The sequence below is a fragment of the Thermobia domestica genome, chromosome 5 (genome assembly GCF_964235325.1).
Source record: "Thermobia domestica chromosome 5, izTheDome1.hap1.1, whole genome shotgun sequence".
Classification (NCBI taxonomy): domain Eukaryota; kingdom Metazoa; phylum Arthropoda; class Insecta; order Zygentoma; family Lepismatidae; genus Thermobia; species Thermobia domestica.
In genome coordinates this window covers 239,809,730-239,836,681 of record NC_137458.1, presented here as the reverse complement: position 1 = coordinate 239,836,681, position 26,952 = coordinate 239,809,730, and the positions used below count along the sequence as shown (strand labels likewise).

Genomic DNA, 26,952 nt, shown 5'->3' with positions numbered 1-26,952 from the left:
AATACTCGTAAATAGAATTTAGATATTAGCAAATACCGGAAGATTTTCTGGTATGATCTTTGTAGTTAAAGGACGTGACTGAAATGAAGCATCAATACCGAAATATAAAGTCGAAATCTTAGTAAGCATCGACATTTGTCTATACATGAAAGTAACATAAAAGTAATCAGTATACTAAGTTTGGTAATACCAGAATCTCTGTTTCGATCTGTTTGTAAAGGTAAACAGGGTTCGCACTGAAATCACGATATTCATTTCCCTGAATTATCATGGCTAAGTAAGTTAATTTTACTTGACCCGTGACACCATAAACACTATTATTTCTGGTTAGATTTAGAAAAAAGTCCTTTTTTAATCAGCCTTCACCATCGCCAAAGCTGTTCAATGCTGTACGTTTTATGTTTTAAATACAATATAGGCTTACTTGCTTACTGTAACTACTTATTATGAGTCAAACTTCCTCATAAAACTACTTATTCTGAGTCAAACTTGCAAACTTCCTTGTATTTGGAACACAATAAAACACTAGTGCCGAACAACAATTACACTAACAATGTCTTTAATATAGGTCCATTCAATAAATAACCGGAAACATTGTACAAAAAATACAAAACCTTGACAAAGTTTATGCTTCTTTATTATTTTTTGGTGGTGTTCTAGAACTATTATCAGATGGGCCTGGCACGTCTGTCTCGTGAACACGATACTGGAAATCAGTGAAACAAGATGGCAGTAGCCTTGCATGTTTGCACCAACGTGGAGCAGCGAAGTATCATTAGATTTCTGTTAGCTGAAAAGTTGAAACCAACCGAAATTCACAGTCAAATGGCAGTGTAATATAGTGAGAGGTAAATTCAAACTGGGTGTAACAAGTATTGAAGATTCGCCATGCCTAGGACGCTTTGTCTGTGAAGTCACGGAGAACAACACTGCTAGAGTTAATGAGTCGATATGAAAAAACAAGCGTATTATGGCAAGTGCCATTCCAACAAAAATTAACATTAGAGTCGGATCAGCCCACCATATTGTTCATGACGTACTGATGTTCAAGAAAGTGTATGTGAGGTGGGTTCCAAAACAATTGACATTAGAAATGAAAAAGGCATGGGACATTGGTGCAAACCTGCAAGGGTGCTGCCATCTTCTTTCACTGATTTCCAGCATCCCGTTCGCGAGGCAGGCTTGCCAAGTCCATCTGATAATAGTTCTAACACCCACCCTAATTTATTTATTTATTTATTTATTTATTTTTTATTCTGTAGTATTTCAATTTTTTTTTTTACCTAATTCATACTTCTTTCAAAGCTAGTTTTAAACCTTCCGGTGCCACTCAAGCTTCTTTATTTCTTAAGATAATTTTATTTCCTGTGCCTTTTTCTTACCAACATCTTTTTGAATCTGTCTTGATTGTTAAAGGTGCTCTTCACATTTTCTGTTAGTACCTGGAAAAAAATTTCCCTGACTTATTAAATAAAGCAGATTTTCTTGACCTTTGGCGTATTTTAAAGTATCTCCTTCGCTTATTTTAATTTCCCTGGTTTTCCCTAACTTTCAAAGTCAGTGTAAATGGGGCACGCTCCAATCAGGACTGGCCAATGAAATCTACAAGGATGTGTAGGCATGTTTCCACATTTACTCTATTTCAACACGTCCAGGAGATGATGTAGTGTCGTCCAAGTATCAATTTGTAGGCTGGATGAATCCCTGAGCAGTTTTAGAACGACAGAGAACAAGAAACAAATCCCATCGCCATTGGGAATCGAATGTGGGGTATCTTGTTAATAGGTAAACGCTGTACTGACTACGCCAACGTGGTTCATATCGTTTGTATGATGTAGTAAATTACCACACTTGTTTACTGTATTCTTGAAAACAATTTAACTTTTAGTTTAGCATCACACATTTATGCTATTTACGCTCCAGAATTTAGATGATTAATGAGTAAAGAAATTAATTAATGAGAATGAATTACGGAAGGATTAATAGAATAAGAATATGGAAACAAATGGGAGAACCTCGAAAAAGTCCATGGATATACTGTTGTTAAACATACTCTCTCATGGCGTGGGATCGAATTATCGTTTCCTCGCACCAGTGCCCCTACTACTAAGCAGCTGCATCCGTACTATCCTGAATTATCGTTTCCTCGCACCAGTGCCCCTACTACTAAGCAGCTGCATCTGTACTATCCTGAACTTTTTCTCTCTCCATGAGAGATGAAACACTATGACCATTGCACCAAAGGCACACTTAGTACCCACAGAAAATTGTGAATGATACTATCGAAAACTTTAGCTAATGAACTTACCGAACAACTAATACGAGTGTGCTTATAATAATAGATTGGTGAGATTGAAATGTCCAGCTGACGTGTGTTACTTGCAAAGGCTAAAAAATGAAAACTACAATACCTGGACACTCAGTTTCCAGCTCAGCCACTGATTGAATTCCATGACGAAAAAAATCTGGAGTCTACGATGCTTAATCGTCCTCATCCGCATGCTGCATCGGAGACCGCCCGATCATCAATAACGTTCCTTGCCAGACAGATGGTAGTCGGTGGGAAAGACGTGTCAGGAAAATACGATGGGTGAGACAGGATTTCATACTCCAACATATAGAGAGTTTTCACCATCCTTTGAGCGATCTGTGTGTGTATTTTATTATGTAAAAATGAGAATATCATAATATAACGGATCACTCCCACGACAAGCAACCATATAAGCAACACCATCTTCTGTGGGTGTAGTAGTTGTTTTGAAAAACATTTTAGACCATGATCATCTAACCGTTTACGATTCTCGTGTTAGATCCATTTTTCATCAGAGGTGACAATCAGATGCACAGATTTTTTCCGTCATCCTGTGCTCAGAGAACTGCATACCACCAGACAGTGATCGTTGTTGCCGTGTCAACTTACGTTGTACCTTTTGTCCAATTTTACAACTTACAGATTGCGCGGTGCCACCGAACTTTACAAAGTAAATGGTTCTGCTGCGTACAGTATAATACTCCACATGAAACGTTTCACTTATAACTTTCCATCAGAACGCAACAAAATATGCTCTCCTTTTCATGGAAGTTTTTTTCGAAGCTTCATAATGCTTGTTTTTAATAGTATTTCTTATTCAAATGTCGCATCTTTACTAGTAATATACCATCTCTCGTATCTTCACTAGTAAAATACTATCTATCTCGTTCATTCTGTAATCTTCATTTTTTCCCGTCAAATTTCTCAACGTCATAATACTTTCGATTCTATATCAATAGGCATATTAAGTGCATAACTAATATATTGCTTCTTTCTGATTATTACTCAAAAATTTTACACCTACTAATATACCGATCTTCGTTCACAATTTCCTCCAAACAGATTATGAATAAAGTGGATTAAAGGATAATCCCAACTGAACTCCTTTCATTCCCCGAACCCCATACAACGATTTTTCTCTTACTCAACTATATATGGTGTTTCAAAACAACACCGACAACATTTGGGAGGTGATTCCTGACACTAACGTAAGACTAAAAATATAGACCAACCTGGGTGCAGAAATGCTTTCTTTTGGAGTTATAAGCTGTTAAAAACACGAGAAAATGAAATTTAAAGGTCCATACCTCCAATACTAAGGTAAGGTATGGCAAATTATATGCCCATAGCTAAACTCCCTCTATAAAAATTGTTGCGTGAGTCCTTAGGATTCTGAAACATGTATTTTTGGATAGGGCACATATTAGTTCTAAGTGAAGTCTTGACCCGACTACGGTAGGTCCTATAGTTTTGGAGCTATGGACCTTTAAAGTTTATTTATTCATGTTTTCGGCAGCCTATAACTCCGAAAAGAAGCATTTGTGCACCCAAGTTGGTCTATACGTTTTGTCTTGCCTTAGTGTCAGGAATCACCTCCCAAACGTGGTCGGTCTTGTTTTAAAACACGCTGTATATTCACAGTAAACTCCAGAAAATCAAATCAATGCTCCGAAAAGCTAAAAGTATTTACAGTTTGATATTTGATTGATTTGTAAACTTTTAAAAGCTACACATTCGATGTGTTTGTGCACACTTATCGAATTCCATTAACAACTAAACTATCAAAATATGTAACTAAACTACTATAGAAAATACTAAACTGTTGCATATTTATCGAAGTATTTTATTCTTTGCACGAATAATATAAATGTTCTGCCAGGATTCATTTGAGTAATGACCTGACAGCCTAGTTATTATTATTATTATTATTATTATTATTATTATTATTATTATTATTATTATTTATGTATTTATTTATTTTAATATATGAAGATTTTAGGTTACGGAATGAAAAATTCTTCTAAGAGCGGAAAATATGTGAAACAAAATAGTACGAACTTCAAATTACTTATCAGATGAACATTTTTAACTCCTTTAAAGGGGAACACGTCTTTAGACTCGCTCCGATGACGACGCAAAATCGGAGAGGGCGTTTATAGACGCGCTTAATTAAAAAAAAAAAAAAAAAAAATCTCTGCTCTTGAAAAATGCGTCTAAAGACTTAATCTTTTGAATGTGTGTTCGGTATGGTTCTGTCATTCTCCAAATAATACACTGGCGAGTAACTGTTGAAAACAAATTCCCCATTAAAGGGGTTAACGTAATTACAAAAGGGATGTGACGTATGGGATAACGTTTAGTATCTAATACTTCCTACACGTAAAGAAACTCAAAATTCTTTAATTCATCATTTCTGCCACGAGTGTACTGTGATATTAACAGAAAGAAGGAGCAACAAATCTTCATAAAGGAAAATCTAATAAATGTAAATTACACCACATTATATAAGTTTATTAACTCATATCTAGTATAGTACACCAAAATCAAAGAAAGAATTAGTTTATTACAGATAAGTTTCCAACATTCTCGATAGCTCGACATCATCAATCTTTACAATGTACGTAAGTTGGCTGATATTCAGAGAATCAACTAATAACGTATGCAAGTAGACTCAGGGTTCCCACAAAAAAGTGAAAATCGATTTCCCTGACTTTCCTTGACATTCCCTAACACGAATTATTGTTTTCCCTGTCAATTTTTTGAATAATGTAAATGGGAAAGTATGGGGTAAATTGTATCATACACTTTTTAAGCAGCTTCCTCCATCCCCATAGCCGTCCAAAACATATTTAATTACCATTTAAATATTTCAATACCGTTATGTTCAATATGAGTAATTGTTATTTACACAAAATTTAACATGTAAGTATATAATAATATATGTATGATACAGTAATACATACCTTGACATTACAAATTACATTTTTTTTTTCTTAAGAACAATAAAAAGCTGTCAAGAATATACTGCCAACTCTCTCTGAGCCAAGAACACTATCAGTCCTAATACTGCCAACTCTGAGACATGTTAACCCTCACATTTACAATTTTAAACAGAGTTTTGTTTTGCTCTCAGTTCTTGAATTTGTTCTACTAGAGCGTCTTGTTCTTGTTTGTAACATAATTCCATTTGTTTCTTCCTTCTTCCATTTTTTTAACTTCAGCACTTAGTTTTCTACTTTCACCTCTGATTTTACTTTCCTCTGCATTTTGGATTTGTTTCTGTTTAAAGTATTCATCATAGTATCTCCGAGCTGAACGAACTGAGAGAAGCATTCTTCGACCAATATGAACAGATTCCACTAATTGCATCATGTACCCGCTTCTGTGCTACAAGAAAATCTTTGATTTAGTTCTCTACAGTAAGTATCTTTATAAGACCTAATAGTGGATTACAAATAGTTATGATTTTCTCCGCTTGGAGCGCCTTTCCGTCTTTGTAGCGATTAGCTCTAGTACAGTGCGCCATCTAGAAAACTTTGCTTGCAACAAAATATTACTCCAGCACTTCACTAGTCTGGAGGTATGGAATAGTGTAATATGTAAAATTTGTGGCTCGTGTTCAGATTAGTGCTTCGTATTATTGATTGAAATAGTGTGAAGAAAATGGGGATTGTAAACCATTGGGCAATTAAAGCAAGTTTTCGTGTGTTAATGATCTAAATTACGTGATCCTTTCATTTTTTCTCTCTTTTTTCTCGTCGCATTGGAAAGTAAATTTGACTTTTTGTTTTGGCGCAATTAGAACCCGGATTCATGCTCTAATTGGACCGGTGGTATAGTTTTGATATGTAGCTCTGACCTTTCAGATCTCTTTAGGTAAATTTAATATTACTAAATTTGAATCTACATAATTTTCTTCTAAAAGTGTTTAAATTACATACAATTGAAGAAGCACTATCAGATTAATTATTCGGGGTCACAAATAGGTCGGAAGCGCATTGCATGCTAATTTAGGTTCAATGTTCCATATGAAGTTGTACGTATTCATAATTATTTCTATATTTATTTGTTATTTTAATATTACATTATCATGAATTTCTGTTATGCTATTTTTGTTAGAGATGCAAAAAAGCCGCTTTTTTGAATCGATGGTTTTTTCACATAAAAAGCCGGCTTTTTGGAAAAAAACGAGAATTTTGGAAATTTTGGCTTTTTTCATTTTCATGATTTTTCTATCTAAATAGCTTTCTTATAGTATATTTTATAGTTAGATAAGAATTTCATGACCTAAATGCGATATTTCGCTCTGAAATTCACCATCAAGATGGATGGAGCACATGTTTTACGAATTAAAGCTAACATGAAGAATGTAGTATTTGAGGGCAATTTTAGAGGCTATTTAACTTTATGTTAACTTTTGAGTTATAGACATTATTTTTCTTCTCTAGATCATTTCAATTTGTCACCCGTGTTTCATTTCTAAGAGCTTAGTACTCTAGCTTCTAGCACAAAAGTTAAACTTACGTTTTTCTATATATTCGTCAAAGCGTACGTTTTCAATATATCCGTCAAACCGTACTTCCACATTCCTCTTATACTGTAGCTGTGCAGGGATTTAGCAATAATTTTCCAGACACAACCTTGAATACCAATTTATACAAATAATCAGTAGCGGATTTAGAAAAGTACTTTAGGAGGGGTTTCTCTGATTGTTTCGTTTTCTAAAAAGTCCTAATTTTATTTGACGGGAGCTTAAAGTTTATGAGTACAGACATAGCTAATATTTCGTTTCGTTTATATGTTTAGCAATAATCTTCCGGATCATTTTATACTGAGAATCAGTGGCGGATTTAGAAAAGTATTTTGGGAAGGGTTTTTCTTACTAATGTTTAGTTTTTCTAAACATTCGTAATTTTTATTTGACGGGAGCTTAAAGTTTATGAGTAAAGGCATAACTAATAGATATTTCGTTTGTTGCAGACATTCCGTAACTTTGGGGAACAGGCTTCACTCCAAAGACCGCTCCCCTAACCTTCGCAAAACCGTCACTGCTGGTAATTAGTAATAATAACGATTTAAAAACAATAAGAAAGGAAGTCGGCCAACTCACAGTACACACACTATTTCTACATTCACAGATGGAATGAAGAAAAGCTTTGTCAGAATGGTTGAATGCTGGGTTGAATCCCGGACTTCCCGATAGAAGCGCAAAAGCTAACCACTCATTCATGTTTGTTGTGCAGTTGTATTTAGCTTATATTCCGTAGGTTTTTTTTTTTTTTTTTTTTTTTTTTTTTTTTTTTTTTTTTTTGCGGGGGGAGTTCCGTAATGATATGTTGAATCCCTCTTGTTAAAAATTAAGAAAACTTGAGGATTGGGTAAACCGTGATGGTGGTTATATAAAACTTAACTGTAGAATTTCAAGAATATACAGAACCAAACGCTCTAGATGTGCAACCTAATATTTCTCTTATGTTTTATTTTAATTTATTTTGTTTCAAAAAGAGGGTATGGAATATTTTGGAGTAAAAACACTACATACAATTTTGCTAGTTATTTGTGTATTTTTTAAAAAGAAGTGTTAACTTTTAGGGTTGGCTGGTTTACACCAACTTTTTTTTAAATAACTGGTTTAAACCAAAACAATAAAAAGAACGAAAAATGCGAATCTTGTGAACTTCAATGTGACGTTTCCACATATCAAACCACCTACATTAGTTTTATTTCCCTTTCACCTTTTAATCAAGGTGTCCCATGTTCAATTCTCGGTCGAACCACAACCCTTTTTTCATGCGTAAACCAAGTAGCGGCTCGGATGTCACTTTAAGCGAAAGTCTTCTCCTTGATAACCTCGGTATTACGTAAGGATGTTAAGCCTAAACATACGAAACGAAACCAAATTGTATATTTCTGCATGCCTAAATGCCTGTTGTTTTATAAAGAAGACAAGATTGTTTAAATATATTGATAGAAATTGGCATAATTTATCGATTGCCTACGTAGCTTCAAACATTAGCTTGGATTGGACTTTCAGTGATATCTACGTACTAAATTTGTAATTTAATACCTCAGTTTTAGCGTACTGATTATGATACGTTGACCTTTAAATTTTACATGCAAAGCAATAACAGGAGTTTCCCGTTATTGTTTTACATTTCAAGAAATGACGTGATTTTCCCGATGGCTAGGGCGGGAGTTTCTCAATTTAAGACATTTACTGACCGGACTTCTTGAAACTTATGGGACTTCTTCCAGCATAACCCCGCTGTTGCATAACAACACCAAGGCGAAACAAACTTATTTCTGTGAATATGTAATATAAACACATAAAGCAAAATATCTAAATCAAAAAAACTGGTTTAAACCAAAAAAGCCTGGTTTAAACATCCCGCAAAAAACGGGTTTTTGGCATTTTCAAAAACAACCATGGTTCTTGCCAACTCTGCTTACTTTTGTATATAGGAAGTTAAAAACTTCTTATTATATACATTGGTTAATCCTGTGGAATTCATAATGTAAATATGTTGAAGTAAAATTGTTTGAAATACCTTTTCGAAATTCATGGTTTATTTTCGAGGTTTTATATTATTATCAGCATCAACCACTAATTAAATGACTTTTTGTGTTATAGAGAAGCGAAACAAAGTCTGCTTTATCAATTTAAAGCAGAATTTTGAAAAAAGCCCAAAATTTCCCAAGCAAAAAAGCGAAGCAGAAAAAACCGAGTTTTTTTTCCAAAAAAGCCGGGTTTTTTCCGAGCTCTTGCATCTCTAATTTTTGTAACTTCAATTCGATTTACTCTTTTGTTAAAATAAATATTAATATTGATGTGGAATTTATAATTCCAAGTGATCCCATTAGCCTCCTGCAATGATTACTAGTCTTAGCTCAAAACCCGACCAATTTCCCTCTGCTCACTAGATGACGAGGGAGAAATGACGCACAGTTATGTTACACTGAGAACCCGCCCTTCACTGAGACATTGCCGTGGGATAAAATTAAAATATATTTTATAGCATGCTACAAATCGGAGTTGAGTTGAGTTGATTTTAGTTTAGCGTCCCTTTCAGCAGCGAGGCTATATGAGACGTGGACCTACTGATTAACGTGGAATCCGAACCACATGAGCTCCCGCCGACTACAAATCGGAATATTCTTGTTTCTTGGATTTTACCTTTGCAAAGAAGTCATCTAATCTGATGCTGCCCATCTTCTCTTCGTATTGTCTGAAGTCAACTGCAAGAGACCCCTGGATTTCAGTAAAGAAAGACATAAATTGACACTCTGCTTTCTCACGTACAGAATCAGATATTCTGTTATCCTCATGCAGAGTTTGTAGAATGCGTTTCATCCTAGTCTGAACAAGTTCTGGATTGTTCTTTTGTAGCCAGGGGTAGAAAGCTGACAGAGCACGTACTAGTTTGTTCTTCAGAAGGCTCCTTTCCACTATCTTCTTGATTATGCCCAGCAAAAAGTTTCGACAGTCAAGCCTGAAAGCTAGTTTTTTATCTGATGCTTTCAGTTCTTTCAGTAGTTTTCTGTCTTAAAACCAATGTCCACCATTCTTATTTCTATAAAATTTTCACTTGCAGTCAAATTCACAGCAAGAAGCTTCACTGCACTGTCACGTTTCAAAATGTTTTGTTTGACACAACGATTCATTAGATTCCGTAAGATTGATAAAAGTTCTGAGTACAGGAAACAAACAAACAGCTCAACACTCTTGAATTTCCTTTAATATGGTTCACACTCTGCTCTGACAGTTTTGAAGAAACATAATTTACACTTCATGAATTGTCTTGCACATTTGCGTTCCCTGACTTTCCATGACATTTTACGCAAAATGCATGATTTCCGTGACTCTTCCTGACATGTTTTCATTTCCCTAACATTCCTTGATTTTCCAGAATGTGGGAATCCTGTAAACTACTAAAAGAACCAACTCTTCCATTTTTATTTTTTTTTTATTGTTTGTTTGTTTGACAACAATCACGTGACAAAGAATTATAATCTGCAAAAACAGAGTAACAATATGTATACCAGTGCAGTGTGGATAACATGGCCTGACTGAAAACTTTCTGATGAGAAGATTCGTACTGCTTTGCTGCAAAAATTTAAAAAGTCTGAATTCTGGTAACGATAGTTATTTTCCATGTGAAGAAATGGGAAGTACGTGGATTGTGTTAGTGTTCTCAATGATGAATCGATATTAAACATGTGCTGAGATCGGGAACAACAAAAGTGAAGACTAAATACATATTCAGCTTTATTTTTTAAGCAAAAAGTGGTAAACAATACAGTAACAATGAACAACTTGTACAAAGCCGTTTCAGAACATCATAAGGACTGTCCCAGAAATAAAGTAACCACTAGAAAATACATGTCAGAACTCCGCAGACGCTTCAGTAGTATCTCATAGATGGCTCTGAACAAAGCCACATAACTGTAGTTGAAATGACACAGCAAAGAGCCGTTCTGTGTATGGAAGTGAGCGGTCATACCACGAATTAGCGAAGCGAAGCGAAAATTAATTCTGCACAAATGGTGCACTCAGAAGGGACTTTCAATGCGAAGGATCGCCAAGTCCGTAAATGTGTCGTACTCTGGTATCAGAGAAGCGATGCTCAAGTTGTAATCGCTATTTACGTCGTGGTTCGGAGTAATTTTTATCTCTCATATATTCCCCCTTTTCTTAGTTGTGATTCCCAGTTACGCCATGACGAATGCGATTACTGCCCATGCCTACAGTTTCGACTTACGATGACTGGGAGCATGGCAAATGAAAATGTAAGCAACGTAAAGTTTGTTGTTAAACTACACGTATAAAGAAAATTAAATATTAAACATATGACAAATGATAAAATCACTTTTCGATAAAAGAAATATAATATTACTATATGAGCATAACTATTACATGCATTTACACTTCCAATATATGCACAATTAACAATTTAATACTAATGACACGATGGTGGCGTAGCTTTAATAACAAATAATGTGGTGGCGTAAAATGTTAGTAAACTCACGTGTTTCTTCGGCTAGCCTGTCGATGTTGCGCCTTCAATGTCCTGTATTCGAGTATATCTGCTATTTCTGAAGTTGAAGTTCCAAGGTTGAGTCCCAATCGTTTCTTCTTCACTAAGTTTTCCGGGTAACGCTATGCGTATGTTATCAACTTCATGTCCTCAATCAAATCGTGTTTTAAAGCTCAGCTTACGTTCACAATAATAAAGGATACTCCAATTGATTAGTGGTATGACAATGTTCTCTTGAATAACTATTACGTTTAACTTCCAACACTAATTAATAAACTGTTAATTGATAGTGCATCCCTCCTTTTCACAATCGAGCTACAACTCAAAACGAATGGGCTACATTCTAAGCAGGAAGGTACGCTGCTCTTCGGAGAAGGGCGTGCTACGACGCGAAAACTGGGAGTAAGTAGGCTCCCTCAAAACTGTCCACTGCAGACTGAATGCCCTTTTCAATTCACTATCATATACATGTTTTCGGGTGTGGAGCTCTCTGGTGATGACGTATAATAACAAGCTCACACTCTTTGGCTGAAAAAGTGCGGACATTTTAAATAACCAAATCAGCGTTGAGCAATGACAAGAAGTAAAGTGTTTTTGCGACTTTCCCGATCTTCCGGAGTTAGAGAACGTTCACAAAGGAAATCACTGTCTCTGAAACGTATGCCCAAAAGAGTTTCTAGAACATTTGGATTTATACGAGGGTTGGTTAATAAAGTTCAGAATAAATCTATTTTCTCAATGTTTCTTTTAAATCGCAAAAATGAGCTGTAGGACGGTGACAAAGTTTGGAGAACATTATACTATTAAAGATTTAAAAGGAAGACGACGAAAACCAGGTATGTCTACTAAAACTTTGGAGGGAAAGATTCTGCACATTTTGAAGACGAAAATGCATTTGTCAGTTCGTGAAATAGCCAAAAAGTTACATACTACCAAATCAACATGCGTCGAAACATAAACATACGATCGTATCGAAAGCAAAAAACACCTCAGCAGAGTGCAGAGGAGAAACAACGTGCTTAACCTGCACTAGAAAACTTGATGACCTAGTGACAAATGTCTCGATGCATTCTAATGGACGATGAAACATACGTCAAAATGGACACAAAAACATTGCCTGGGCGGCAGTTTTACACAGCAATGAAGGGTGAAGTGCTTCGTGATACGGATAAGACTATCCAGGTGTCAGAATTTGACGCGAAAATGCTAGTATGGCAAGCCGTTTGTTCGTGTGGTCTCAGAAGTTCAACATTTTACGCGAATGATACAATTGGTGGCGAGATTTATAGAAATGAGTGCATTAAAAAGCGTCTGCTGCCCTTGTATCATAAACGCAAAGTTCCCCATTATTCTGGTCAGATTTGACCCCGGCCCATTACGCCACTGTCACCACAGCACTACTAACTACGAATCAGGTGTGTTTCGTGACGAAAGAACTAAACTCACCAAACGTTCCCCAACTTTGCCCCATCGAACGCTACCGGGTAATTATGAAACGAATTCTCAGGAAAAAGGATCGGGCTGCCACTAACCTCCAGCAATTCAAACAAATGTGGAACAGTGCAGTCCGTACTATCAATGAAACGACTGTGCGCAACTTAATGCAAGGTATTAGAAGCAAAGTTCGAAAATAAATGCGCTGTAATACGTATTTGGCTCTAATGTTAAAGTCAAGAAGAACCCTGAGTTCAATTTGTAAACAATGCAGTAGATAAACGAAATTCCAAGTGGTTACTTTATTTCTGGAACAGTCCTTAAAATCACGGATCGGAAGCATGAAACTACTTCCTCTGAGAGTTGCTGAAAAGCCAGCTCAAGCTTTGAATTGTTCTTTAACAGCGACAAAATGAACAAAATAGTAAAACTACGAATCTTACGACTGCAAAAATCTCATGAAGTTCTTCGCATCGTTGGAAAGCATATGATTCTTTTGAAGCACATTTCTATTGGACTGCTAATTGCTTCCGGCAGCATGAAATGCAATCACTTGTGCACTAAACCATTATGGAGTCCTTTACATGGGATATTTATTTCTTGATATAAAGTACGAAGTTAAAAAGTTTGCTAATTTCACGATTTTATGATCCAACCACCAGAGTACCAGAAGGGTAAAAAAATTAATTTACAGCTTTCAGAGATCTGTGGGGAAAATTAGACATAAAGCTACCGAAAGCTTCACCTACCCAAAAAAGTTCCAATGGTTATCAAGCAGCTCATACCATGTACAGAAGATGCTCAGTTCGACACTATATGGGTTTAAATAAATAAATAAATTATATATTATATATATATATACAGATTTGAAATTAAAATATTTTGGAGCTCTGATTCTAAGACAACTTATCCACTAAAAGGCATAGCATACCCTTGCAAGAATGAGCACAAACTCAGAGAAAGTAATGTAGCTGAAAGTGGTAACAGCTTTGGTGTAATCATACTATGGTAAATAAAGAAATATTATCTGTTGATTTTATTAATGTCACTTAATCTAAAATACCAGTCTTGCAAAATAGCTTTACAACTATAGGCAGTGGTTACAAATACGACTTATCCCGTAACAGTTTCAACCAACCTTTGGACTCACTGGACTAATGTAGTAGTTCAGCTTGTCCCTGTGGCGTTTCAAAAGAATAATCTGTGATATGGTAACCAAGTGTGCATTAAACCAACAACGTAACTGTGAAAGAAGCAAGGAAACACCATATCATTCTTTATTATAATAGAACAGATGGAAATAAGGATACAATAAACCAAATGGTTCGCAAGACTAGTGTTGCAGAAAGAGAGCAGTTAGACAATGATAATATTTATGGAAAAGTATTAATGTATCCGCACTAGCACAATATTCTACAACAAAAATCGTATCATTTGCAGAGGAAACGAGAAGACCTGAGATAATATTGTGATGGACTATAATGAATTGTAAAACCACAAACAAAAAAACGCTCTCTTGTTGCCTTCAGCTCATTCTTTCAGTTATGAAAATCTGCGTACTTCCCACATCACTTAAACCTAATATTGGTCAAGAGCACTCGAGCAAAGATGTCATTTATGTCCACACAAGACGGCCAGGATACAAACAAAATAATCTGTGCCATATTTAAGAGGAATAAGTATAGAGAATACTGTTAGATATCAAAGTCGCTTGCAATTGTAGATTTCAATTTTTTTCCCCCACGCTTAGATAAAATTGTTTAGTGAACATATTAAGAAGTTTATTGAACGTCGGCATAACATTTAAAATGAATAGCCATGCTTTATAATAAATTACTAACATCACTGTAAGTAATATTACTTGCAAGTAATACCATTTCATAAATATTTGTTATTAATGTTAAAATTATATATCCTATTTATTTTGATACTCCCACTGACAAAATACCTTTATTTCATCAAAATCATGAGAAAACTTTTTATTGTAATTCTGCAAACGTATCTCCTACGAAGCCCTCTCGGTGATCTAGCGGCTAGGCGTGACTTTGGTATGCGTGGTCCCGGATTCGATTCCTGGCAGGAAAGCACAAAAAATTAATTTTACGATCATTCACTTTCATTAATCATCCGTCTCCTTTAGTATAAAGGATATGACCGAGGGACGTTAAACTAAAATTTCATTTTTGTATCTTCTACGTACATAATGCATAAAGAAAATAAATAAACTAGTAGAATAAAAAATAAAGCTTTGTTTTGCAATAAATAAAGATTATAACTACGCAAACATAAAATAATATTATGTAAAAATATGTACGGTGAAAAACTAAGTAAAAAAAAGAAAATTCCAAGGACTCTGAAGACTTCTCTTATTAAGCTTAAAATGGCATGTCTTAAACGGAAACTTCTTGACTAACATCAAGTGTTTACATTTGTTTTATAAAATCGCAGTGTTACAAACTTGCCTGCTATTGTGGACATGTTATATTCATAGTATATATAAACCATTTCTTCCTGTTTCTCACGTTGAACACTACTAAAAAAGTACCTCACGAGAACGATCGATACGAAATTATCCAGATTACGAGGTGATTAATATACCAAAAAATCACGCTAAAGTTTTTGTTCAGTCATCTTGCATAAGGAAGAGAAACACTTACCTGGAAAAGAAGAAAACAACAATTAAGTATGAACAAATTCGAAGTATCAAGGATAACAGAATAGCACTGATCATCTATTTACCTACAGCAGCGTTTTCCAACCGGTGTGCCGCGAATGGGTCGCTGGTGTGCCGCGAGGAAATCGAAACAAAATTATTAATTCTATAGCAACCAAATTGTAAAACATAGAGAAAAAGGTATATTTGTATTTCACATTACTACTATGAATCTAAAATTTAAAGTTTCATACTGTATTACTTTTCTGTAGAACATTTCTCTGTGCATTACTAATTTTGAAAAAGTATTTGTTATCATTGTTATGACTATTATTGCTTCTTTATTGTTGCAGACTATTTCGTAACTTGAAATTTTAAAATATTATTCAATCCTTCCGGCAAAGTAAACATGCATACGAATTACCTATATTTGTGTTTTAAAAGTAAAAGAGATTTGTTTATTCGTTCGTTATTTAGTGATCCTTCTCCTTAATGAACGGTTGGATACAGTTTTTGAAAAAGAAAGTGTATTTTTAACAACTTGAGCCCTATATCTGATTCAATTGTTTTCTATTTTTAAATTAAAATGAAAAATAAGCATAATGATTTACCACAGGGAAAAACCAGTGATCGAGCTAGCTTCTCTGTGAGAAGGATGTCAGTAATCAGAAAATATACTACAGTATTTTATATTTTCTAATAATAATAATAATAATAATAATAATAATAATAATAATAATAATAATAATAATAATAATAATAATAATAATAATATGTGTGCCGGTTGAAAAAGGTTGGGAAACGCTGACCTACAGACTTGAAAACAATAAAAAAATAATTATTTATTTGAATTATTTCATATGCACTCAGCACAAAATAGATGGAATTTAAAAAAACCTTGAACTGATGGGATATCGAAGAACAACTGCAAAGAGGAAGATCAGATCCAACTTTCTGCAAGTGTCATTTGAAAAATTCCACTTTATGTTTGGTTGGCAACACTGTTAACCTGATGGTATAGAGAGTATGCCAAACAGTGTCTCCTTGTCGAGATTTGCATGACGCAAAATTGAAGTGTTTTTCATGCATTAATCTAAAAATTACAAGTGTTTCAAGATAAATAGTACCCCTATATACGTATGTATATACCGTATTTACGCGATCCTAAGACACACTTTTACACAATTTTTTCATCCCCAAAATCAAGGTGCGTCTTAGATTCCAACTATGCAAGTTTAGGTCTATATTTTGCACTGTCAGCTAGACCCAATTTAGAGCAGAAAACGAGTTTTGCCGGAAATAGTTAATCCCATTAGTCACGATTTTGTACAGAATGTACTCGAGATATCCGAAAAATGGAAAAATGCGAATTTTTTATCTGGAAACCGGAAAATAGTAAATTGAAAACGGAAGAAAAATTTTCATTGTTTGTTTTTCAACATTTGTTTACCTTTTTCTCATTCTTAAAAATCACTGCAGTTCAGTTTTTTTTTCTTCTTTTTTGCCAAGGGTGCATTTTATATTTGAGGGCGTCTTAGATTCGCGTAAATACGGTATATATGCAAATCTCGACAGGGGGACATTGTTTAACATACTCTGATACATTATTAATCTGGTTGTATTGCAGTGTATGTCAAACAATTGCCCCTGATACCGATATTTCAATAGTACAAAATTTCAGCGTTTCTTGTGTATTTGCTTAAAAATTACAAGGGCGTTTCAAAATAAATGGTTCACCCTCTGTGTTTTCAAAAAATCGCTCCGCATTGGATTATTGCTAAGATATACATAGAAAAACTTCACTACAGTAAACGTGGAAAATGGTTTTTCTCAGCTTCACGGCACAGGTCAATTTCCCTACACATTTTTGGGAACACTCGAAATAAAAGATTGGTGATCGATAAATTATATGTACACTCATGTCCAAAATGATTGTCGCATATCTATAACTGTCTTCTTGTAAGAATATAATTTGATAGTGATTTTGCAGGGTAATTTTAATACTGATACTATGTGTATAATCGGAAAATGTATATTTGTGGTAAATTTCATAGGAAAAGAATTATAAATACGAAAATTAGAATGAGCAAAACAAAATGTTGCTAAATGGACAAGAAAGTTTTGTTTTCGTTTTATTGTTCTTATTTACTGCTCTTTTGGCATGAAATTTGCCACATACATGTCTTTGTCGATTATATACATACTAACATTATAGGAAATGCTGGACGAATTCGTTATCAACTTATATTCCTACGACAACATATTTATAAACATGCGACAATAATTTTGGACATGAGTGTACCTTACATGTGACACTGCCCCTCAGTACTTTAATAGTATTAACTAGATCCTGATACTGTTCAACAAATGTTACTGAACCAATTTTCAACGAACAGTGTCTCACATTTTCTCCCTTCTTGTCACCCGTACGAAATACCTGTTCACACCAAAAAGCACTTGTTGCTCCATTGTTAATATAATAACACACACCTGTATTACTCTATACTCAACGGAACTGATTGATCTTTGAGCACAATAACCAATTACAATGTAACACTGATCGTCATAATTGTGTAGTATATGTCTCTATTAGGTTTAAAGTTAAAGCGTAGCTTAATTCCCCTCTATGTCGGACATTTGATTAATGTAACATACGCATACAAAAGGAGAAAAGTTAATGTTTCAATCCTTTTCCCATAATAACAAGTACTTACATCCACTGCGGAGGGACTTTTTGAACAAACTGTATATACCACAGGGGCCAAAAATAAGACAACCCACGTTTGAATCAAATATTTCGCTGTACAGCCTTTGCCTTGAGATTTACCGCAAAACTGATGATTTTATCGGAAAGAGGGTGTAATATTACTGCAAGAAACAAGTATAGTGTCTCTCTTGCTTTTTCCGATTTCAACAAAATTAAGCATATTTTATTATGTAACAAAATTTTCTTTCTATGGTCAATGGTCATACAAACATTGCCATCTTATGTACAAAACAACGAGAAAACAGAAATGGCTCGATATCTCGGTTGTTTTCAAGCCAAAGCTAGATAGCACCAAAAAATTGATGAGAATAAAACCTACAATTGCACACACTACCTTGTAGCTTCTGCTGGAACTCATAGAGGCACCAGCAAGCCCCATATAGTGGCATCAACTACTGGCTGCCTAAGAACTGTCCTGATTGTTTACATATCACACGTGCAGAAGCAAAGATCTGAAGGCATGCTGTGGTGGATGCGGTGAAATGGGAAATTATTGGGCTGCATAAGGGTAAATTCAATGAAAGGGAGACTATTGGAAAACTAAAAGTGAACAAAACTTGTGTACACCAAATGATTAAGAAGTTTGTTGTTATCGGTAAAGTTAGCCCAATTCCAAGTAGAAGAGAATTGCCGTGTTTAACCGATGCACGAACTGACCGACGGATGGAGGAGTTGTGTAGACAGAATCGACGAGTTACAGCACATGAAATACGTGCGAAACTAGATTCTGCTATGTCTCGAAGAACATTAATCAGAAGACTGAAGAATGTCGGACTGTCATCTTGCATTCCAGTGTCAAAACCTTTGATAACAAAGCAGGACAGAAAGACTCGCTATGAATAAGCAATGTCGTACTGCTCCTAGACCCAGGAAAAAAGAGAATACTATGTTATTTTCAGGCGAGTCGGCCAACTAGTTATTTATTAATCGTGCTGTGAGAATTTGGAGGCGATTAAAAGGAAAGTCCGCGCTCGAATGCATCGTTCTCCGGGTCAAGAACGGTGGCGGCTCTGCAATAGTTTCAGGCTACATATCGTCTAAGTGTCCAGGTGAGCTTGCTTATGTTGGCGGAATCATGAACAGTGACAAGTACCCCCAATACATAAGCAACTACATGCTTCCATCGATGAAAAGGCTCTTTGGACGCTGTAAAGAGTGACTATATCAACAGGGCAAATTCCCCTTGTCACATTTCAAAGAACACTATAAAATAGTTTCAGAAGCTCCATGTCCCTATTGAAAAATAGTTTCCTCGGTTCCACGATACGAATCCAATAGAGGCTGTATGGGATCTTCTGGACAGAAAAGTGAGAAAATATTCTACATGTAAAACAGAGGAGAACAAACAACGACTCACAAGGAAATGGCTGGCATTCAGCAAAAATTGCAAGCTTTTTGAAAATTAGTAAATTTGATGCTGCGGAGAGTTGAGGTGCTTATCAAAGCTAAAGAAGGTGGCACCAAATACTAAACAGGCAAGTCCGACATGCAATTTGATCGCTGGAAACAGAAACGAAGAAATAACATCTATACGTGTTAATTTTCTAACGGTATGTTTATGTCCTGGATTGTTTTCACAAGATTGCGTCCAGAAGCTACAAAGAGCCATTTTGAGGATGTCGTTTAAATAAAGATATCGAACCATTGTTTCTTCTTTTTTGAGGGAGAGGGCTCCTCATTGTTTCGTACATAACATGGAAATATTTAGGTGACCAAAATAAACTTAATTTTTGTTACAGAAATACAATGTGTAATTTCGACGAAGTTACTGAGAATTCTTTTATTTCTTCCCTAATAATAAGGATGATTCAGTAACATGTCATCCTCGTTTCTTGCAGTAACATGTTCATCCCGAAGAAATCACCAGTTTTGTGGTAGATCTCATGGCAAACGCTGTACGAAATATTTGAATCAAACATAGATGGTCATATTTTTCACCACTACAGTGTACTACCATGAGCAAAATAAATGACGCGTCTCTTTATTTTGAAGTTTTTTGAAAATATCTCCGTTTTCTTTATATGTTCGAAATCTCGGAAGGTTTCCCCAGCAGGACAGGTTAAGAACAAACCCGTTTTTAATATTTGTGTTAGATATTAGCTTAAAATAAAGAAATTAGAAGCAAAAAACATTAAATCGACAGAAATCTCGAGAATTACCAACTCTGCTAAAGTGGGAAATTTTCAAGAACGCGAGGGAATTCTGCAGTTCAACACGAAGCAGCGACATCTATGTCAGTGAGAGAAGCGTGGATTAGATCTACAAACGAAAATTTTAACGAAATATTTCTAGTATGTCTTATTATATGCATTATCAGCGAACTCCAAATATATGAATCTATGCTAAGTATTAACGTATAGATAGTGCAAATAGTGGAAATTACCTATGGAAAAAGACGAATTGTTAGCCCAATCGTAATGAAAAATCGTCTTTACTGTAGAACAGGTTCAGCTTACGTAAGAAAGCAAATAGCTCAGCTAGATAAAGCAACGAGTTTGTATACCGAAGGTAGACGGTTCGAATCCCGTGAAGGACTGTTGTCATTTTTATCACTAAGGTTATTTTATTTATTTTTTATTTGGGAAAGAATCAAATTGTAACATATGTGTAAAACTCATGACGATACCAAAAAAAAAAAAAGAGAGAGAAAATATCGTCGCATTTGCATTAGTGTCTCTAATTTTTGTTTGCAAATAGATTCGTAATTATTTCCCCTGTGCTCACTGATGCATAACGAATGTTTTCCAGTAAATGTTAATTCTAATTTGGAGAATTTTATAGTTTCAGAATTTTCTACGTAGTCTTCTATCTACGTGTTTGGATATTTTGATAACAGATTTCCCTATTAAATGTTTAATTTTCTCTATAAATATTTGTCTTAAATTGAAATTGTTTTGAATTTACTACATAAGCAAAGTTGCCCGAAGGAGGAGAGCTCAAGTAGTAGATATTCTACGTAAAAGCAACCTATTGTATAATGATGATGCTTCTTACCTTCAGCACATAATCTTAACGTTAGAGAGTCAGAGAGAGAAAAATCCTGTTTTTTTTCCCCCTATGACCACTCATCTTAAAGCTCTACCTATAATGATTCGTGTCACATAATTTCGGCTCTCCAAAGACATTCATATTTATTATTATTATTATTATTATTATTATTATTATTATTATTATTATTATTCCTGAATATGCCACCATTACATAATGTTGTAACTTTAAACATCTTAGTTTATAGTACTTTCTTTAGTAATAATTTGAGCAACCACGTCACAAAATTTAAAATGTATGAGGGGGCACGACGTTTTATTTCCCCTCCTCTCTTTTCAGCACCCTCCAACACAAGGTATATAATTTCTGAGAAGCAGGGCAGACAAAATGAATAAGAAATATATTTAGAGCATCCTTTCCTCCTTCGTGAATGTAATATCACGTAGCATTTTTTATTCTACTGAAGACGACCCTAGGCCGTTATGGTTAGGTAACAAAAGAAATACCTAATATAATTATAGCGCCCCTTAACTGTAATATTACCTCTTCTTTATTTGTTCGAGGCTTCCCTACACAACCAAGGGTGACAAAAAGAATAAGAAAAGTGTCTAAAGATTACAAAAGACTTTATAGTTTGTCAGAAACAAGGCAGTATATACACAACATTGCTTTCGTTAACAAGTGTTTCACCCTTCAGTCGCTTATAAAATTAGGCAGAATAACTTTTGCCGATCATTGTTCTAGAGGGATTTGTCCAGGATGGTTTGTTGTCGAGCTAATAACGATGAGTATGTTTATTTACATCACTGTTAAAGAAATAGCAAACTTTCTGAAAGGAACTTACTTAGGAAACAGATCTTCCTTCTACTTAGCCAGAGCTCACTCTGAAAAATTGCAACTGGCGTTCTGAGTGAAAGTTCTATGGGACTATTAGAAAAATATATTCCCGTTTCCACGCTGATGGTAGAATTTCTTAAACCGTTATTGAATTACGTTCGAAGGGTAAGCGTAAATAGCGCCCCCGCAACAATGTGGCGTGGGGACCGCACAAGCTGCAAGGCCAAAAAGTATACAGAAAGTACGCAGGGGCGGAGCAGGCCAAATTTTCACACGGGCAAAGTGACTTTTTGGCGCCCTTCCCCTAGTAGTAGCCTATATTTTACATTTTATCATAGTGTTTTTAATAGTTCATTTCAGATTTTGCTTTGGGTGACGGCAAGACCTCTTGATATAAGTAAAATTTCGCGTTTTTCACTGATTTACTACTATTCTAATGATAAAATCTATATACATCTCAAACTCAGGGGGGGGGGATGCCCCTCCCTGCTCTCCCTAAATGACGCCCCTGTTTTAAACCCATTTTCAAAAAGAAATCCTTACCTAGGAAAACTTCACAAAGAATATGGCCCGCTATAAACAATACCAACTCCACCCCCCCCTGGTCCCCTGGTCTAGTGGCTAGCACGCCTGCCTTCTGTGGTACCGGGTCCAATTCCCGGTGGATTACTGTTGAACGATAAAAGTGGTTCGGATTCCACTATAATTAGTATCCACATCTCCCTTGCCCATTAAGGCATAACCGTGGAACGCTAAACTCAAGCAAACAAACAAACAATACTTAATTCCCGGCACTCTTTATTCTACATGCCATCTCTCAATTTTTCGATACAGCCCCCTTAGTACTATGAAACTCTCTTCTTCCATAGTGAAATGGAAAAAGATCATATAATTGCCACTACTTTACAAGAATATAAACCAAAAACGTCAGTAGAAAGCACATTATAAAATTTACTTTTTGAGGCTCGTTTTGGTGCCCCTCTTTCTCTGGCGCCCCGGGCAGTCGCCCGGCCCTTAGTCCGCCCTTGAAAGTACGGACGCATAACTAAGGACTGCGGAGGAGAGGTTAACCTTCATGTTATGCCACTGGTTTGACGTGTTTGAAATGTTCAGTAAGTGATCGGTTAGTGAAATAATTTCGACGGTTACTGATGTTTAAAGTTTAGCTAAGACAAAGCTACCTAATCAAATACATTTGATATCGGGATGTCACAATTTGATTTTTCCTCACACAAAAAAGATAAAAACAATAGTAATAAAAACCCTTACTCGTACTGGGGTCCTAACTAACAACCTAATTCTTACAGACTAGTTGCTCTGACCAACTGAGTTTCGATTTCTTACGCGAAAGAAGTCTGTTATATTAAGAGGCATGCTTTTCATTATCAAAACTGTTCGAAGTAATACGAACATGGCTTAAGAACAGAGACGGAACTGAATTACCACTCGATTGACCTTGAGGGCAAATCACCAAAGCGTAGCTATACGCGTAAGTTCAGCATGCATTTCTCTGGAGTTGTGTTCAGTATTCCTATCTGCCAGTCATGCTTGTTCGTAGGAGTAATATGTTACAAACCTGACTTTTCGATACAGCACAATAGCAAAAGAATAAAAGGGAAGGAATTCTTGCCCTTGTGAACGTTGGATACCACCATGTGCAATAAAACTGTCGCGTCTCCTTGAAGTGATATTTTATCGAAAATAACTCGTTTTCCTTTATATAGTCTATCCGAAGTTTTTGAGGGTTTCAAAATGAGGAAATGTTACTGACAAACAAGGACGCATCTAGGGGTGGGTCCAGGGGGTCCGGACCCCCTCTGAAACCCCAACTTTTCTGTAAATTTAGCCTAATTTTGGGGATTATCTTTTAAAATTTTATTATAATTTATCCTCATATTGAAGTCGGACCCCTCCCGAAATAAATTACTGCATACGCGTCTCTGACAATTTTCAATATATTCGTTAAATAATAAAGTAAAATAACTAAATTAGGAGCAAAAAGCAATAATAATAATAATAATAATAATAATAATAATAATAATAATAATAATAATAATAATAATAATAATAATAATAATAATAATAATAATTGAAGCGAGCTTAACGAGTTTCAACCGTACGACTCAACCAACGTTTGGGTGCCTGTTCGTTCCTCTCATAAAAGACATTTCATTTTAATGAAACTAGTAAGTGCCTTCTTTTAGCTCTGCGGAGTAACTATTGCTTGGAATATGAATCTGCAAAACATAAGAGGTAAAATTAACCAAATGGTGCAAGTTTCCACTTATATATATAAAACAATTTTGCAATATCAACTACGTGAATCTTGTCCCATAAAAAAGCCGAAACCCCTACACCGAAGAGCCCTCCGAGATTTGATCATTGTCCACACGGACTGAAATTGTCATTTGAAGCCAAGACTTTAATATGAAGCCAATAATTTCTTTAAAATAGACGGAAAATTCGGAAGTTATAAGCATTTTCATATTTTTGCCTTTTCCCATAAGGGAGCCGTAGCCCCCTATACTGAAGAGCCCCCCCCCCCCGGAGATTTGATCATTGTCCACTCGGACTGAATTTGTCATTTGGAACCAACACTTTAATACGAAGCAAAACATTTCTTTAAAATAGACGAAAAATTCGAAAGTTATAAACATGTTAATAATTTTGCCTTTTCTCATAAGGGGGCCGTATTAGCCTACACTGAAGAGCCCCACGAGATTTGATCATTGACCACTTGGACTGAAATTCTCATTTGAAACCAAAACTTTAATATGAAGCCAAAAATTAAACTTTTACATCAATTTAAACTGACTGGGTTCCGGTTCCCCCCACTATTGTTTAGTTTAGTTAAGTGGTAATTTGTGACAGCTTCACATCATCAAAAGAATGTTTCACTTCCCCTCCCCTCCCCCAGGAGTTCGTGCTGGATCCACCACTGGAATCAATAGACACTTTTCCTATTCTTTTTGTCACCCTTGATTGTGTAGGGGCTCCCTCGTACAAATAAAGAAGTGGTAATATTACAATCAAGGGGCGCTATATATTAGGTATTTTTTTAGTTACCTACCCCTAACCGCAAAGGGTCATCTTTCGTAGAATAAAAAATATTACGTGATATTCCAATCATGAAAGGGGAGAAGATGCTGTAAATATATTTCTTATTCATTTTGTCTGTCCTGCTTTTCAAAAATTACTTTCTGTTGGAAGGGTACTGAAATGAGAGGGGCAAAATAAAAAGTCGTACCCCCTCCTACATGGTTGCTCAAATAAGTACTAAAGAAAGCATTTTAAACTAAGATATTTAAGATTTAAACTAGGAAACTAACATATCCTTACATTATGTAAGGATGGCATATTCAGGATTATTATTATTATTATTATTATTATTATTATTATTATTATTATTATTATTATTATTTGAATGTTTTTGGAGCACCGAAATTTTGTGAGACGAACAATGATATGTAGAGGTTTAAGATGGGTGGTCATAGAGGAGGAAAAACAGGATTTTTCTCTCTCTGACTCTCTAACGTAAAGATTATGTGCTGAAGGTAAGAAGCATCATCATTCTACAATAGGTTGCTTTTACGTAGAATATCAATTACTTGAGTTCTCCTCTTTGGGTCTACTTACCTTATGTAGTAAATTCAAAACAATTTCAATTCAATACAAATACATTGTAAAACTTTTCCGTAATTAAACATCTAAGGCAGTGGTGTCCAATTATAATAAGCCTGAGGGCCATAACTGTCTTTACTAGTAAGGTGGAGGGCCGCAGCTAATAATAATAATAATAATAATAATAATAATAATAATAATAATAATAATAATAATAATAATAATAATAATAATAATAATAATAATAATAATAATAATAATTATTATTATTATTATTATTATTATTATTATTATTATTATTATTATTATTATTATTATTATTATTATTATTATTATTATTATTATTATTATTATTATTACACTACAAAAGAAAAATATAAAAAATATATGTGAAATTTAACATTCCTATTCAATGTGACTAATGAGGGTGACTAGCAGCGTTTACAAGGGCTGGGGTATCTACATCCATTCCTCTTGTAAAAGATGTAACCCGCAGATGTAAGAGAGAAGAATCTCCAAGGCAGCTTCTGGAGCGATTCTTTGCAATTTTCATGGTGGAAAATGCACTTTCGCACAGATAAGTACTACCAAACAGTGACACTATTTTCCAACACAACACACAAAAGCTAGGGAAACGTTTGTTAGAAAGTAGTCTGAAAAATCTACTCCTTTCTTTGTTCTTGTCTGAAACAATGGGTCAGACTGAAAGTCACAAAGTTCGAGCTGTAAGTTTGGAGCTTGTTCTTCGATGTTTATTGTCAATGCATTAGTAAATAATGCTATGCCGTTTTTTTAATTTGTCAAAATCTGAGAATCTCGCATTAAATCCATTTATGATACTCTCGATGTTTCTACAGAACTCAGAAAAATTAAACGCTTCCTTTTCAAAATCTAATGTCAGACGATTGCAGCTTGGAAAGTATGCTAAATTGTGTTTATCACAAGAAGTGGTGTATTTCTTGCGCGCTATGGCTTCTAGGCAAAGTTCGAGGAAGAAAGGGTCTGATTTAAAAAGCTAGATCAAATATAAATTCGTTCATTGAAGTAATCGTCCCTTTCAGCAACGGTTACATTACTGACTCCAGTGTTGTCTTGGATGCCTGCTCCTTTTTGTTGTATAGAAGCGCTAAATGGATGCCTTATTCCGAAAGAAGAGTGGAAACATTAAATGAATGAATGAATATAAATTAAAATATTATCAGTTATAACAATCGTAAATCATGAAAGCTTTGTGGGCCGCAGGAAATGGTTTGGCGGGCCGCATGCGGCCCGCGGGCCGCCATTTGAACAGCCCTGATCTAGGGAA

The 26,952-nt window shown here is 35.1% G+C and overlaps 1 protein-coding gene across 5 annotated transcripts in view; it reads right to left on the bottom strand.

Moving 5' to 3' along the window:
- The window catches only part of LOC145686490 (midasin-like), a 536,599-nt gene that overhangs the window by 383,119 nt on the left and 126,528 nt on the right, over positions 1-26,952 (bottom strand). The window contains exon 38 of one of the 5 annotated variants that reach the window (XM_081759854.1): positions 4,806-5,698. The exons of 1 other annotated variant lie outside the window; for it this stretch is intronic. In XM_081759854.1, coding sequence (XP_081615980.1) covers positions 5,462-5,698 — 237 coding nt within the window. In that variant the 3' untranslated portion in view covers positions 4,806-5,461. Of the gene's footprint in view, positions 1-4,805; positions 5,699-12,833; positions 13,593-13,626; positions 15,438-26,952 lie in introns of those variants that run through there. 3 more of the 5 variants (XM_081759856.1, XM_081759857.1, XM_081759858.1) reach the window with 3 other exon arrangements.